The sequence below is a fragment of the Hemitrygon akajei genome, chromosome 10, assembly GCF_048418815.1.
Source record: "Hemitrygon akajei chromosome 10, sHemAka1.3, whole genome shotgun sequence".
Taxonomy (NCBI): Eukaryota; Metazoa; Chordata; class Chondrichthyes; order Myliobatiformes; family Dasyatidae; genus Hemitrygon; species Hemitrygon akajei.
Window position 1 is genome coordinate 126,416,064 of NC_133133.1, and position 17,151 is coordinate 126,433,214.

General features: G+C 44.3%; 1 protein-coding gene across 1 annotated transcript in view; it reads right to left on the reverse strand.

The window, feature by feature from the left end:
• Positions 1 to 246: 246 nt before the first annotated feature.
• LOC140734658 (protein-methionine sulfoxide oxidase mical3a-like) overlaps positions 247 to 17,151 on the reverse strand; it is a 285,450-nt gene continuing 268,545 nt past the window's right edge. The window contains exons 39-41 of the mRNA XM_073058913.1: positions 9,659 to 9,758; positions 8,718 to 8,791; positions 247 to 6,596 (exon numbers count right to left, since the gene is read on the reverse strand). Coding sequence (XP_072915014.1) covers positions 6,412 to 6,596; positions 8,718 to 8,791; positions 9,659 to 9,758 — 359 coding nt within the window. The 3' untranslated portion in view covers positions 247 to 6,411. The remainder of the gene's footprint in view (positions 6,597 to 8,717; positions 8,792 to 9,658; positions 9,759 to 17,151) is intronic.

Genomic DNA, 17,151 nt, shown 5'->3' on the forward strand with positions numbered 1-17,151 from the left:
ACCTTGCTCTCTCCCTATTGCCCAGTAATTTATTTTTCTTGCAATCAGTCTGGCAACTGCATTTTGGAAGGAACACTATTCTTTGTTCCCACTTTAGACAACATTAGGAAAAGATTCCAGTTTATGAGACTACACAGCCTGGCTAATAGGAAGTGCCTGTTTCAGAGACTATCTGTCAATCTGCACACAGAGCCCATGCATGTTGGCTGGATAAGGAATTTAAAAAAAACACAGGCAAATTAAAAGCAGAGGAAAACTGTTTTTTAAAATATATAAATTTGTATCATACCAAGTGTTAATAAATAACTTTAATTCCACCTTCACACGTTGTGAACGATAATTATTATCCAAGTGAGTGCAAATGATACCAAAGCACATCACAGTACGTAGCCTGTCACAGAACATCAGTGGCATATTTACAGTAAATTCAACATCCCTGCAAACTGGAGTCTTTCAGAGGGAGTCTGCATGTAAAAAGTACACAACAGGAAAAATATGATGATCCATTCCTGTTCTGTGCACATCAGAATGTAACATTTACTGTTTGCTGACAGTGCATCAGTACAAAGGAAGATTTAATATCTAGATGTCTGTGGGGTTGAGATGACTTGCGGATGGGGGGTGGAGAGTGGGAGTGGGGACAGGGGAAGAGAGAGAGGGGGTGAGGGGAGACATAGGGGAAAGAGGAGGGAGAGGGAGAAGGAGAAAACAGTGTAGAATGGAATGGGTTAAAGAGAGGATACTGTGGAATTGGTGAGAGCTAGAGACTGCAGTGCAATGAGGTGACTGAGAGAGTATATTTAGGAAGAGGAGATGAATGAGACAGGGTGGTTAAAACATGAGATTGAAGAAAAACGGGGAGAGATTAGAGTAAGGTTGTGTGGTTTCACATTGTACACAGAGTATAGCACTGAGAAGAGGAAGACAGAGGTAGTAACAGAGAGGTACAGACAGCTATCAATGGGAGGGGGGCAGGGGCAGCCTCCAGGTGACCCTAGAACAGTGAACATGCCTGCAGGGTAACAACAGGTTCAATGATCACAGGTCCATTGACTTGTGTCTATGAACACCACCCTCTGTACTGAAGCTAGATGTGAAAGATGTATCCACACCACTGGCTGTGGGGTTGAACGGGTTGGAGTTCCACAGCTGGTTAGTCTGGGATCCCCGGACCCGGTGTAGTTCTGACTTACTCAGCAACAGTTGTTGCAGCTGTCTTACTAAGGACTCCAGTATTTATGCTGGGCAACTGACTGCCACATCCTGTGGAGAGTTCTGTCCTGATGGAGTTTGAGAGGGATTGGAAAGCTGAGACAAAGAAAGGAAAAGTTACGGGTTTTTAAAAAAATTGTGCATTTAAAAAAATTATTTTAAAGTGTTAAAAGAGGAGTGGCACAATGGTGCGTCCAGTAGAGCCACTGCCTTGCTGCTCCAGAGACCTGGGTTCAATCGGATGCTGTCCGTGCGGAGTTTGCATGCTCTCCCCACGCGAGTTTCTTCCAGGTACTCAAGTTTCCTCTCGCATCCAAAAGACAAGGTGGTAGATTTATCGGCCATTGTAACTCACCCCAGTGTGTGGGCAAGTGGTAGAATCTGGGGGGAGTTGATGGGGATGTGGGGAGAATTCAGAGTGGGATTGATTGAACTGGATAGTTAGACCCTTACTCAATGGGCTGAAAGGCTTGTTTCTGTGCTGTACAACTCTCTAACTGCATGAGCAAGCCCGAGGCAGCAAATTAATCTCAGTGAGGGCACAGCGCAGAAAACTGAATCAACTGAATGTATTTTAAATGTATGAAGCACCCTGTACAATCACATTTTATCACGTTCCCATTGGGAACTGATCTGATTCGCAGACCGACCAGGCCTATAAATGCTCTCGCAGAGAGGCTACCAGTAGGTGGGGGCTCCTATCCAGTTACTGGATTTCTCTTATTCTCCATCTGATTTAGACTCCAGTTTGAGTGCAGCCACAAAGTCACAGACACAATTTTCAAACCTGACCTTCATAATTACATTCCTCAGCATTCCACAGGATTTCATTCTTAAATATATTTGCACACCTCTGTGTACTATTACACGCACGCACGCACACTCATCTGTACATAATACTGTGTTAAACCACAGGTTCAACACTGCTGTAACCCTGACCGCATTGCTGAAATACAATGAAATAAACACACACTCACCCAGACACACACACACGCAGATGCAGAAACCATGCACACAGTGTTCAGTTCTAGTTGCAACTCTTTAGGTAATGAAGCAATCCATGTCCACGTGCAGCAAGACCTGGACTATATTCAGGCACAGGCTGGTAAGTGCCAAGTAACACTTGCACCTCACAAGTGCCAGATAATGATTATCTTTAACAAGTGAGGCTCTGGCCACCCCCTCTTTACACCTTGTTGCATTACCATTGTCCAGTCATCCACTGTCAACACCCTGAGCATCTCCAATCAGCAGAAACGTAATCAGACCGCATACGTGAACATCGTGTCTCTGAGAGGCTGTGTATCCTGCTGGGAATGGTTCATTTCCTGACTCCCAAAGCAGTCTTCTCCATCTGTCAGGCACATCAGGAGTGGGATGGAATACCTTCCATCTGCTGGATGAGTGAACTTCCAAGCTTGGCAACATTCAGGATGAAGCTCGGCTCATCCACACCCTAAACATTCACTCCCTCCACCATGAGCGCAATAAAGTCCAATTGCCTGTAAGTTTAAATTACTGGCTGATCTCCACTTATTCAGAGATGTTGAGACAAGTGCTATCAACTAAACGTACAGCAGTTCCTGACCAAGGCTTCTGTAACAGAACTTCTCACTCAACTGTAGAAAGGGCAGCAGAGGCATGGAAATACCATCAGTCCAGTGATATTTCATGTCCTACAGTGGAGGAAAACTAATAGAATTGCTGAGAGGATCAGAGCCTACACCATGTCACTCTGCAGGTCCCCTCCAGACTTGGAGTGGTATTGCCACCATAATTCCCTCCTAACAGCACTATGGGAGTTCCTTAAATGGGAAGCAGATACACTACACCACTAGGGATGGGCAGTGACTGGTTCTGTAGGAATGATACCATGAAGCTGGAATAGCAGGCAGGAGTACGTGGTTGGTGGACTTGCATTCAAGATTGTGGGGGGAGGAACGCAGATTGGCTGGAAAAGGCTGCAGAGGGAAAGGAAATGGGTGGAGGGCAGTGATACGTCAGAAGGGAGAAAAGTAGGACGTAGGGACAGGATCTGGTGCCTGGAGCTGAAAGGAGTGTTGTCAAGCGACTGGAGTGTGTTGGGGAAGGAAGTGTGCCTGTTTAAGGGTTGGGAATCGCATTAAGTACAGTGACTGCCCAAGGAGGGAGGTACTGGTTGACATGTAAACATTCCCCTATCCAGGTAGAGGCTGCCAAAGTGGTCTCAGCTTTGATAAAGGGAGCAGGGTCGACAGCCAGTTACGACAGGCCAGTCAGCCTAAGACCAGTATGGAGAAATCACTTGTCAGCAGTTTTGGGCCCTTTATCTATGAAAGGATGTGCTGACATTGGAGAGGGTCAGAGGAGGTTCCTGAGAACGATTCTGGGAAATAAAGGGTTACCATGAGGACTGATTGATGGCTCTGGGCCTGTAATTCCTGGAATTCAGAAGAATGGGTGGGGGGGGGGGCAATCTTACAGAAACCTTTTGAATGTTGTAAGGCCTCAGTAGGGTGGATGTTTCCTATGCCTCAGAATAGAGGGACGTCCATTTAGAACAGAGATGAGGAGGAATTTCTTCAGCCAGAGAGTGGTGAATCTGTGGAATTGATTGCCAAAGGCCAGTGTGGAGGCCAGATCATTAGGTATATTAAAGGCAGAGGTTGAGAGATTCTTGATTAGTCAGGGCATGAAGGGTTACGGAGAGAAGGTAGGGGATTGTGGCTGAGAGGGAAATGGGTCAGTCATGATGAAATGTCAGAGCAGACTCGATGGGCCGAATGGCCTAATTCTGCTCCTGTATCTTATGATCTATGGGAATATTCAGGGGACATTCAGTCAAGGATAATCAGTGTGAAATTGTCAGCGAAAGTTGAATAGGGACAAATTAGATTTTTTTGTGGAGGTATCAAGCAGTGGATCTATAGTAGCATGAGACTTTTGACAAGATCAATTCCATGGCAAGAAACTAAAAGCCTATGGGATTTAAGGGTGGCTGACAGTGGAAGAAGCCATAGTCTGCATCAAGCGGCTGGCCAGACAGATAACGTAACTTGCAGAAGGGCAACATCATACACGTGGGGAGGGCAGACACTACAAATTGGCAGGATACTGGGAAAAGTAGACCAGCAGAGGGTTTGGAGTGCATATTCCGGAGGATCAGAACATTTTGGGATTCTTGATTTTATTAGTTGAATCAGAGAATATAAGAGCAGAGGAAGCTCCTGTGGGTGATGATGTTTCCAATAGTGGGAGAGTCAAGCAGAGCCTGAGGACATCCTTTTAGAACAGAGCTGAGGAAGAATTTCTTTAGTCAGAGGGTGATTAATCTGTGGAATTCATTGCCACAGATAACTGTGGAGCCAAGTCATTGGGTATACTTAAAGTGGAGGTTGATAGGTTCTTGATTAGTAAGGGCATCAAAGGTTACTGGGAGAAGGCAGGAGAATAGATTGAGAGGAATAATAAATGGTGGAGCAGACTTAGTGGGTTAATAGTCTAATACTGCTTCTATGTTTTACAGTCTTATGGAGAGATCATGTGAGAAACGTACAAGATGCTAGCTAAGCCACAGTTAAAGTAGATAGATAGATAGATACTTTATTCATCCCCATGGGGAAATTCAAGTATCGTGTGCAAATCTGGTCACGTCAGAGAAAAGGTAACTTTTCAATTAATTTCCACACTGCCGAAGGGAGTGTACGAACACAGTACGTGATGGTGATGTGGCAATGGATTCGGATGCGTGCTGGCACACACACGTGCATGTGAAGAAAGAGCAGCCAGGCATGCCACTGTGTGTGGAAGTGGGGGTGTGCCTAATGATGGGTATCTTTATTCTGGAGATATGGGACAGAAACAGGCCTTTCTCTCCTGTCACAAGATGGGATAGATGTTACCAGACTCTTCAACGAATCTCTCATACACTAAAACTCCCAGCCTACCTTGCTGTAGCCCTTGCCCTTTAATGTCGACCTTTACTATGTATTATCTGGAACTGTAACATTATATTCTGCCTTGAAGTACTTATGAAGGGAATGGTCTGTCTGGTAACATACAAAAGCTTTTCACTGTATATCAGTACATGTGACAATAATAAACCAAAACCAGCTGGCCACTTTGTTCCAGCCCATCCGCCTACACTGACCTAAACTGATCCTCTATTCCCCTCTCTCAGAAATTCCTATCCGGCCTCCTCTTAACCATCACTGTACCATTTCCTTCCAACACCCTCCACATGTTTGAGTACCGCTGGGATTTTTAATGACTCTCCTACTGGAATGGGCTATTATGTGTTTGTTCAACTGGGATATGTGAGAGATAACGAGGAGCTTCAGGGGATGCAATGTCCAAGTGAACCAATGCCAAGGTAGAGCGTGCGAGTGAAAAGGTAGGAAAAAGGAATGTGCTGCGGAGTGCTTTTTAATGGTGGGAAGTCACTGGACTCATTTAAATATACCACCATTTATGGTTTCCATCTCATTCTGTTCACGCCGTGGCACTTAAATGGTTTCTGTTGTATCACGCAGAGCCCAACATCTCCAAAGAAGAGGTAACTGGTGCCTACAGTAACAGATGGAGGTGGGGTCACTTTGTGCTTGGCCCTCTGAGCTCCAAGATCAGTGGCAGGAAGCTACAAAAGACCCTGATGATACCTCCGGTTGGACTTGGTCTCACAGAGCAGTGGCACCACTGGTCTGGAAAACTGGACGGTGTAAAGATGCAAAGCATGCCTCCATCTCAAGCAGCGAGATATCTGCTACTGCCTTGCATAAGAGAAGGATCTGCAGAATGAGCAGGGTCTATACTTACTATAGGGTCCACATCCTGTGCTTGCCAGTTCTACAGTTCCATCAAAAGTAATTAAGTTCTTATGAATCTGTTGAAATGAGCTAGTGGCCCCATAACTCGTGCAAATCGAATGGGTCTCCTGCCCTCCGAGCACTTGTCCATTATTGTCCAGAGTATTCTAGAGCTGGCCAGTATCTGATCGGGATCGGCTGAAGTTGCCCTCAGTTCAGGTGGGGACGTGTACGTGTGTGTGGCTGACACACGGGCATGCAGCACAACCACTATTCTGCAGTGTCCACCATAATGGGAGAAAGACAATGGGAATCTGCTCCACCAGCCACCCACAGGACAATCTCTTGCCACCCCTTCTGACCACTGTTGATGCTGTGCCCAGGCTTTCTGTGTCTGCAGCTGCAGGTGGGCCATCTACGACCAGTTCAAGTTGTAGCTCTTGCTCAGCATGACAGCCTCCAAGTCCTTGTCTTCCTCCTTCTCGCGGAGCCGCTGTTCTTCGAGCAGCGCCACCAGTGCGTCTCGCTGCTCCACCACCTCCAGCATCTCGTTCAGGATCTGCCTCTCCTCTAACAGCTCCTCGCTGTTCTTCAGATTGTCTGCCAAACACAATGGAGAATCATCAGGCACAGAGCAGCTCACTGTCCCAGCCACACAAGGGACAGAGATCTTCCGAGAAAAAAAGGGAGAACACCACATACCCAGATAACCTGGGAACATGGATCCAGATACCCAGAGCAAGAGGATGGGAATGATCTAGGCACTGGGACAGAGTTACTCCAGAATAAGGAGCTGCAGGATGGAATACTCTGGGAAAAGGGACCTCGATACCCCAGAGCAAGGGATGGGGATTGTACTCCAAGAAGACAAACATAAAAATCCCTAGAACACAGAGTGTCGAGGTGGATACTGTAGGAACAGGATCTAGATTCCCTCAGAACAAAGAGCTCAGGGAAGAATACTTTGACTAAGGAGGGATACTTTGGGACCTCAGTACTGCAAGACAAGTGGGTGAGAGGGAAACACCATGGGAACAGGGACAACCAGAATGTGGTGGATACTGTGCGAACACACTCCCAGATATCCCTAGAATAAGTGGCGTGAGGGAGTGTGAATAACCTGGGAATGTGATCATATACATTCCTAGAAGAAGGTGGTGTTACAATATTCTGGGAAAATTAAACTAGATATTCCTAGAAAAAGGAATGGGGGGGATACCTGGGGAACAAGGATCTAGATAATTTCATAACAGGGGAGTGGGGCATTATTTTGGAACCAAGATTAGATGCAAAGGGAAGAGAGAAGGAAATACTCTGGGAATAGGGGTGAAGTTATACCATGGACAATATTCAATGGATTAATGGAATTAGGAGGGGCTGAGGCGAGACATCCCGGGGGGGGGGGGTGGGAAGGGTATTGGAAGGGACAGAAGGGATAAGGGTCAGAAGGATTGGTATAGGGTGACAGCAGTTCAGAGGAGATGAGGGACAGAGGGAGTGAAGGAGAGGAAGAGGGAGTGAAAGAGAGGAAGAGAGAGGACAGATGGAGAGAAATGGGTGATGGATGAAGTGATGGGGTAAAGAAGATGGATAAGGGGGATAAGAGGGTGAAATTCAGAGAGGGAGAGGAGGCATGGAGAGGATATAGTAAGTGCAAGAAGAAGGATCATGAATGAGAGATGGGAGATTGAGTGGGGAACAGGGAAAGGAAAGGGATAAAGACAAAAAGGAAAATGGAGGGAAATAGCAGCGAACGAGGGAGGTGGGTGGAAGCGAGGAGGAATCGGGGTGCCAGCAGCCACACACTGCCCTTATGTTGTGCCTGCCCTCTTGCCATTGTTCCTCATAATTTTACCAACCTGAATGCTTGAGCTCTGAGTTAAAAACTCCCACGCTGGTCCATGGATGGTTGCACTCAGAAAAAAAGACCAGGCATGATCTTATTGAATAGGAGAGAATATGCAAGGAGCCAAATGGCTTCTTCTGCTGCAATTTCTTATGTTGTTAGAAACACAGCTGAAGGACTCTTGGACATTTGTTCCAGGTGATTGTCTTCTTCTCAGACAGTCCCCTGATATCAAAGATGAGCAGTTTCTACTCCAGTTCTGGGAGATTTCCCTGACTGTTGAAACCAATGTGGATGAACTCAGCAGGTGGGGCAGGTGGTCTTGTTGTGGGCGAGTACGCTGGAGGGGGTGCTCCCCTTCCACAGTTTGCACTTACTCCCGGGATATCTAGATGTGTTGCCTTGGCCTCTGGGAATCTCCCACAGCGTGGAGTTCAGTGGAGAACTTGTAATGGGAGTCTGGTGTGACATTGTGATCCACCCACCTGAGGCGTCCTGCAGACATAAGGGCTTCGGATTTTCTGGTTAGTGACAAGCCCTGCTGACTCATCAAGGCCTGTGAGGTCACTTAAACTTCAGAGCAGTCCCTGGTAGGATATCGTAATATCTATCAGTCTTTGCCTCCATCTTAGATGCTGGCCTTGCCAATTCTCAAAGTATGAATAAATAAAGACCCAACCACATTCATCCCCATTCTTGAAGAACACATCTCTCTACTTTTCTTCCAGCTTGGTCCCATTATATTTCAGACCTCTCTTGGCTCAGATACGACCAAATAACAGCTTGGTCCTCTGTCAACGGGCCTGCAATTTGCTGCCAGTCCTTTCAGCTCTAAAGGGCAGAACATATGAAGGGAAGGAATGGGTGCCACTTACCATCAATGGCCATGCGCTCCCGGAGTTCCTGCTGTAACCTGCTCTGACAATCCTCGAGCTCCAGCTCACGGGCACTGCACAGGAAACAAATACAGTTCATCAGCTGGCATCTGGCCCACCGGTCCTCGGTTATTCTGACATTCAACCACACTCAGCTCCATGTGGGTCTACAGGCCGGATTGCCCAGGATACTGAGGACAGAGCTCCCGTGGCATGGGGCTGAAGCCTTTCCTCCTGTCCTCTCTGCTGCTGCCAAAAGCTTCTAAACTGTCTTGGACTGCACCTGATAGACCATCTGCTCTGCTACTAGACTCCACATTGGAGACGGGGTGTGGAGGCAGGGGACACTGCACTAGGAGGAGTTGATCTACAAAGGGCTTTCTCCTGCACCATAAATTATTATACACAATTAAATAAAATTATAAAACACTAACTATAATTTCATAAATACTTGGACTATTTTCCTGCAGTGCAATTACTTCATTAAAAAAAAATTGTTTAAAAATTGTTTAGATTGATTTGAACACTGACAGGTTGCAACAACCTTTTGGAAGAACTCCAGATGGGTCGAGTAGCATCTGTTGGGGCAAAGGAACTGTCAACTTCTTGGGTCAAAGCCTTGCATCAGTACTCAGGACATCGCGTGCTGTTTGCTCACTGAGTTCCTCCAGCAGATTGTTTGATGCAGTCTTTCGTGGCTCTGTGCTTGCTATGCTGGCTGGGCTCAGTGGGTTATCAGGAGCAGAATGCCTCATTTTAAAGATATGAGGAGTCTCTTGACTGTAATTCATGATCATAGAGCCCTTAGAAGATTGTGTAGTACTTAAAGAACAGAAACAGTCCAAATGTCCCAACGTTAAACTCCTCTCCTGCTTTTCATTCAAGAGGTAAAGGACTAAATTATGGTTCAGGATAAGTGAGGAACAAATATTGCAACTTACAAGATCATCAACTCTGACTCATAGCGTACCAGCCTGTTCTTCTCCTGCACCAATTTAAACCACTCCTGCATCAGGCGAGGGTCGTCCTTTTTGCCCATTCCTGTTGGAGAGCACAGCAAAGTCAAAGATCCCAGCAAACAAGGCCATGCAAGAGGAAGGAAGTAATGTGCCACTCACCAATATGAAGAAATCTCTGTCAAACAACCTGTTTGTAACTACAAACACACTGGAGGGGCCCAATTCAACATGGCACTACCCCTGCGCTGCATACCATGGGATAACACACTGACTTACCCTAGCCCTAGGTCATCGGTCAGTGGCATCATCAAACTGGCAGCAGAGTGTTCGGCAATCAACTCCAAAGTAGTATAAAAATCAGCTTGGTGCACCTGGTTAACAATCAGCACCCCCTCATTTAACTTGATATAAATGTATAAAATTCTCAAATTTCTCCACTCTTTCAGAGTAGAATTCACTTTCAGGTCGGTGTTATTCTTTATATTGATTGCATTCTAAGCTGTAACTCACTCTCATATCTTTCATCCTGTGTATAAACTTCAAGCATTCTTGATTAGATTCATACCCATAATCTACCCAGTGCATCTATATTAAACTCCCAAACTTTTGGTTGGACTCTAGGATGTAACTTGCTTTCCAGATATCTGTGTGTGGTTTCAGCATGTCCTATCTCATCACAATCCAGCTGCAACCAAGCTGGGCTCAGAAAGTAGGTCACAAGGTACATGCCTAGGGTTGTACTGGTTCTGCTATGATGGGGAAGGTCTGGAGGCCAGGATACAGACTTGAGGGGGTAGGGGTATTGTCAGGGTAGATAGGTGGAATCACAGCTTCTAGCACAGGGAGAAACAGGGATTAGAGTCTCAGGGGAGTGAGTGTGAGTGTGTGAGCGTGTGTATGTGAGTGCGTACACGCGTGTGTTTTGTTTCACTAACTGTGTGGGCCTCACACAGAATCTCTATGAGAATAAGACCATGTTGTCCTGGTGCCCCACAACACCATCGCAAGCCCCCTTGCAATGCTCTAAAAAAGCATCGTGCAGGGAATCAATGCACTTTGTACACCTGATGTGGAAATTAGCGTGGTCAGAGGAGTCACAACGATAGGAAGCGCTGGGCGGAACTTTTGGAGCAATGTAGAACAAATTGAAAATGGTTATTCACTCATGGAAATCATTAGGTCAAAGGCACTGGGCTAAAAAAATATTTTGTAATGGATTTCTAGACACTGACACTTTATGAATCCACCAATTTCTCAGTAACATGGTAGCTGGCAACATGCACGAAGCGCTGTTGACGAAGCGCAGTTCTGACGAAAGGTCTCGGCCTGAAACGTCAACAGCGCTTCTCCCTATAGATGCTGCCTGGCCTGCTGTGTTCCAGCGGCATTTTGTGTGTGTTGTTGTTTGAATTTCCAGCATCTGCAGATTTCCTCGTGTTTGCTCAAATCTTGTGATTTCAGTTTAGAATTCTGCTCAAGAAACCTGTCTTCAACATACTTCCAAAAAACACTCAACAAGATTATTCCAAGGCATTCTATATACAAGTCACTAAAATGTTTCATTAAACAGGCTCTTTGGCCCACTGAGTGGATGCTTTTTTGTCTCTGGTAATCCTGTTTTCAGTACTCACCCATAGCCTTTAATGCCATAGCATTTTAAATACTTATCTAAATGTTGTGAGAGTGCCTGCCTCCTCTACCTTCTTAACCATTGTATACCAGAATCCAACTATCCTCTGGGTGAACTCTCCTTCTCAGATCCCCTACTCTTTTACCTCATACTCATGCCCACTGGTTAGACACCCCTGCTAAGAAAATGTTTCTCATGACTTTCACAATATTTTCCCCTCATGATTCTGTTTATCTCAATGATCCTCTGCCTTCTCTGCTCCAAAGAAAACAAATGCAGCCTCTCCAGTATCTTACAGGCTGAGGCACTCCATTCAGGCAACACCGTGGTGACTCTCCTCTGTCCCCTCTCCCATGCAATCATGCCCTTCTGACAGAAGAGTGACCAAAATGGTACACAGTACTCCATTTATGGCCTATCCAATATTCTGAATTTCTATATTCTACACCCTAGCTAATGAAGGTGAACATCCCATATGCCTTCTTACTCACCTTGTCTACTTGTGAGATTGCCTAAGGGGATACTTGGACACACACCAAGGTCCTGCTTTTTTAGAGTTCTGCTATTCATTGTGTTTATCCTAGCGTTTTGGTCCTCCCAAAATGAATTATCTCACAATTTTCAGGATAAAATAGTCTCTGTCATTTCTCTGCACATTTTACCACTAATTCAATTCCACCAAAAATGTTGTTGTAATTTGTGTTTACCAATTCCACTACCTACATTCACATCCAGATCATTATTGCATAGAGCGAGCAGTAAGGCTTGTAGTATTGGTTCCTGTGGTACACCAATGGTCACACACGTACAGTCATAGAAATCTAATTGCATTCTAGCTTGAAACTCACTTAAAGGTATTAGTTATTCTCCATATAAACTCCCAAAGCCTCGTTTAGATTCTGGCCTATAATGTACTTCCAAGTATCTCAAATTAAAGGGGGCACCTGCTTTAAAGAACACAAGGTTTCTATCCACAAAAGTGATCCTGAGCTTCAAATTGCTCGTTTCTTTAGTTTGCCATCCCACTTTCACCTTGACCAGTCAGCCACTAGCTTCTTTTAGCTCAGTTTCATCTTCCATCTAGACTAATTTACAGTCCTCAGATCAGCAATGAATTCAGCTATTCCAGTCTTGTATTTCACATTTATATCGTGCATCTTCTCTCCTCTTCTGCTGTTTCAGATTTCTTACCTCTCCTCCTATCTACACCACCTCCAGACATACCTTCACCTCTCTCAGCGGGCACCATCACTTGTGTTGTTCCGTTTCTCCTGGTTTCTATCCTATCAGGCACCCCTCTACCTTCTAGGCAACAAAACACATTTCATTTCTGACTTGTTCCCAGTTCCAGGAACATTAGTCTTAAACACTGACTGTATTTCTCTGTTCACTGAGACTGCCTGACCTGCACAGTATCTTCTACACACCTTAAAAAAAAACCTCCAGTTACAATCTGCACATAACTCACCTCAGTGCTTCTGCTATTCTATAAACGTGCCCAAACCCATTTATTTTATCATGGCTTTTACCTGTTTATAAAACCCAAACTTACTCCAGTTTGGTGTTATTCTATAAATAAGAAGCCAATATTTGTGATCCAAGCTGAAGTCTATAACTTGCTCCAATTTATTTCTGATTATCCTCAAAATCTCTCAATAAGACAATTCGCTTCTCAGATTGTTATTCCACTTTTGATCTCTTGCTTGACTTGCATCTTGATACCTATTACCTATTCCATAATTAAACTCTCAGTTAGATTCTGGACAGTAAACATTAAAAGACATCTATTATTCTTTATGTACATCTCTAATAATTCCTGTTTAGATTGTACATTCTAACTCACTCTTCAAGTATTTGTATAGGAACTTCCCAAATCTCATCGCCAGTCATCTATTGTTCCATTAAGTAAACTCTCTGAATTAAATTTTACTTTCTATCTCACTCAGACAGCTGACATTCTACTATTGACTAAATTTTAGCCCGTAACATACTTCAGGGTAACTGCTACTCTACTATAATAAACTCCCAAAGTATTTTGATAAATTTCCAACCCATAACTTACTCCAAGTTTTACACTCTCTACATAAACCTTTCAATCCCAATTCCAATGTTCGAACCTGTAGCTCACTACGTGGATATACATAAATATCCTACATCTGAACTTTGAAAATCTCTCAGTTTGGCTTTGGCATTGATCTTATCTCCAGATATTTTATATTCTATCTGTAATCGCTTCAATATCTATTGATTAGATTCCAGGCTGTAACTCACCTCGACATCTGCTATCGATCTTTCCATTAAATTCTAACCTGTAAGTCTTTGCAAGGTCTGCTATTCTTGATAATGCATTCTGTTGTCAGGTATGCTGTATCACATAAACAATTTCTGTCACACATTCACTATATTCTGGGACACCCCGGGCAACGCCGAGCACAAGTGTATATCCACTATCTTAGAGACACTCACATATGAAGACACATTTTCATTCGCAATGCACATGTATTCATTCACAGAACCTCAAGAAGTGACCACAACTCTAATACAATCACATTTCAGAGCCTACTCTATCCTGAACGTAGACAAAAAACAAAGTAAGCAATGGTTCTTGGATGTAAATTAGGGACTGACCTTTGAATATTTTTCTTGCCCCACTTGCTTATTCCTTCAATTAGGCACAGCAATACTGTAACCTGTGGTATCTTTCTGGAGTGGGACCTAAAACTTAACTCACATAGCCTCAGGGACTCGCTGAGCACTGGAAATTGGCGCAATGCAGCAAGTAACTAAAATCTAACCAAATAAAGTCAGTAGATAACCAGGTGAAGTCTTGTTATTATATTATTGCAGTAGTATATCTGTAATCTAAGTTTGTACACACTTGAAATGTTGGTTTTATTACAAAAGAACAGAAAAGTCCTTAATCAGCTTGTTTCAGCTAAGAGTCTGATTTTGACTTAATGGTTGGTCTTGTGACACTGGTTCCTTACAATGACTTGGCTGTATTGTTAGTTTACAACAATGTTTTTATTGGAATGTAGTATCTACATTACTAATTTCATACAATGGTTGGTCTGTTATATTGGTTTATTACAGCATGAGGCCTTTACTGTTAATTTGTAATAATGGATCAGCTGTAATACTGGCTGAGTGTAATGTGAGATTTACAGTGTTAGCTACACACAATGGTTGCTCTGTAATCATACCCTGATATAATAATTAATCTGCAATGCTAATTTATGATGGGAAATATACAAAATCAGTTACAATGGCAGGTCTGTAATATTAAATTGAAACACTGGTTGGTCTGTAACATTACATTCATACCATGATTGGTTTGTTATAAAGGAAGCTGTTAGCTTATTACACTGATAAGCTTGTAATTTTAATTTGTTTAACAAAGAATGATAATTTTTATGAGATTTAACCTAAGATTTCCCCTAACAATTTTTTCGTTATGCCAAGACAGTGACAAATTCCTCTATCAACGTACTGCCCAAAGGTAGGAACAATATTATAGCTGCTTTTCTGCATGTGGAAAGCTGTGAGAAGGGGGAGTCAGAGGAGTGGAGTAACGGTGAGTGGATGGAAAGAGGAGTGAGGATGGGGCCATGTTGGGCCTGACAGATGAGCTAAAGGCATAGTATTTCCACATACCGCCTACTGATGGACAATTTCTAGTTTATTGAGTTGGCCTCAGCTACAAAACATTCTCTGGGGAACAACAGAAGTCAGGATAAGAAGTATTTCAGACTCTTGTAAAGCATTTAATTAATGTAAAGTTTCACTTGTATTAAATGCAAGGTTTAAAAAAAATTTGAAAACACTTCCCAGTAACTTTGAGTGGTATAGATTTGATTGGCTGGTGTTCCTACTCTTACTGACACGCTTGAAACTCACACTCGATCCATTCCCTTCTTGCAAATTCATATCACTTACGTTCTAGGTTATAACAGTGACTAACTACCATTCAGTGATATTGGTACCATAGAATACTGGTTTATTGGCAAGACTGATGGCAGGGGGAGCTGTGTGGTCTAGGTAACAGTGAGGACTAGGCCTCATGCTGCAGTGTTGCCTGCTGCTGCTGCCAGGAGGGGACACACTGGAAGCAATGTGGTGCAGTGTCCATGCTGGATTGGGTGCAGGCTCCATTGATCAGTGGAGGACAACTTGGATTGCGTACGTTTATCTGCAGACTGCTGAGGATCTGTCCTTGTCAACACCGTTCATGCTCCATCAATCTACTGGGCATGTCACTTAAGGACTTGGGGGCTATATTATTTTTTTTTGTGTGACTGAATGTTCACTGCTATCTTATATCTGTGATATGTGCCTTGTGCTGTGTATGACTATTGGCAATCTGTTTTGCACCTTGGCCCCACAGGAACAGTGCTTCATTTGGCTGTATTCATATATGGTTGAATGATAATGATAATTGAACTTAGCCTGAAGATCCATTAAGAAGAACAGCTTCTAGTCGGTTTGGATTTCAGTCCCTGAACGTGTGTTTAATTAGCACTAATTAGATTTTATGGTCTTAAAAGTCCAAGGTATATTTTAAACAGCAAGTTTGTATCATCATTATTCATATCATTCCAACATCTTTGTATCTTGATGATGCTGGGCTAGTTGAGGGAAGTGTGTACTTAATGCTTAGAACCACTGACTACAAACCCCTGTTCTCCTGCTTTCCCAGCCCCTGCTCCATGCTGATCCTTGTTCACCAGCTGTGGTTTGCACCTGACTCCTGATTCACTCTCTCTGGCCATGTTTGACAGGTAACCCTCAGATGCCTCCACTGGCAGCTGACCAAGGCTTGGAGATACCATGCCTCTGCAAATGGAAGGATTCTCAGCCGGGGGGGGAAGGGGAAGAAAGAGGAATCTCAGGCCATTCAACAAAATGGATACTTGCAAAAACCAAAGAGAAAAGCAGGGAACAGGGAATAAAGCTCAGTCAGTGAGATGAGAAGTCAGTCCAGGTGGAGACTGCTGCGGGTGGAATGGAGTGAGTTATTGCAAGCAGGCAGAAGAGGCAAAGTAGAGTCCCAGGGAACAGCAGTTATGCGCTTATCAAATTCACAACCTGATTCCATGCTTGTCATCTCTTGTCAGCCCCAACAGGTACCCACAACAAGATGAATCCTTGGGGGTGGAGCTCAGGAAACTACCCTTCCTCATTTGTTCCCCAACTTCCCTCCTCCTTAAGGGTGGTAGCTGCTTGTGGGTCTCCTACACTGTTGCCTGGCCTTTAGACCCACTGTACCATGCTGGCTCTGCCCCATTAACTCTCTTGCCTTCTGCTGATGTGTATTGACTGCAGTCACATTTGGAGATGACCCTAATCTACTCCCGAGCCACTACCCTCCGGGTAGACTGCTGACTGACTTCACTCAGAGTGGTTTTCTAGTTCTTTAGATTGTTATTGCCGATGTGGGAATGGGCCACTTGAAAATACGCGATCTGAGAGGAGGATCTTCACCACAGTGAGCATATGCATCAACGTAAATTGTACCATCAAATACCGGACGGGAAAAGGGGAGCTCAGGAAAAAAAAGAGGGAAGAAGTTAGTGAGGAAATGTGTGGGCCAGATTTCATTATGAGAGCTTGGGGGAAAATTGGATGGGAACAGAAGCAACTAATGGGGAACACAGGAAATGGGGAGTCTAAAGGGTCAGACCAGGAGTGTGTCTACATGGTGTGGCGAGGAGTAGCAGGAGAGAGTGAGGGCATGAAGCAATGGGGTCAGGCACCAAGGGAAGTGGGGATAAGGGATGGCATTGGGGCTGAGTGTGGGTATCAAGGAAAAGCATAACGGCACTAGTGTCGAGAGCTGGTACAGAGG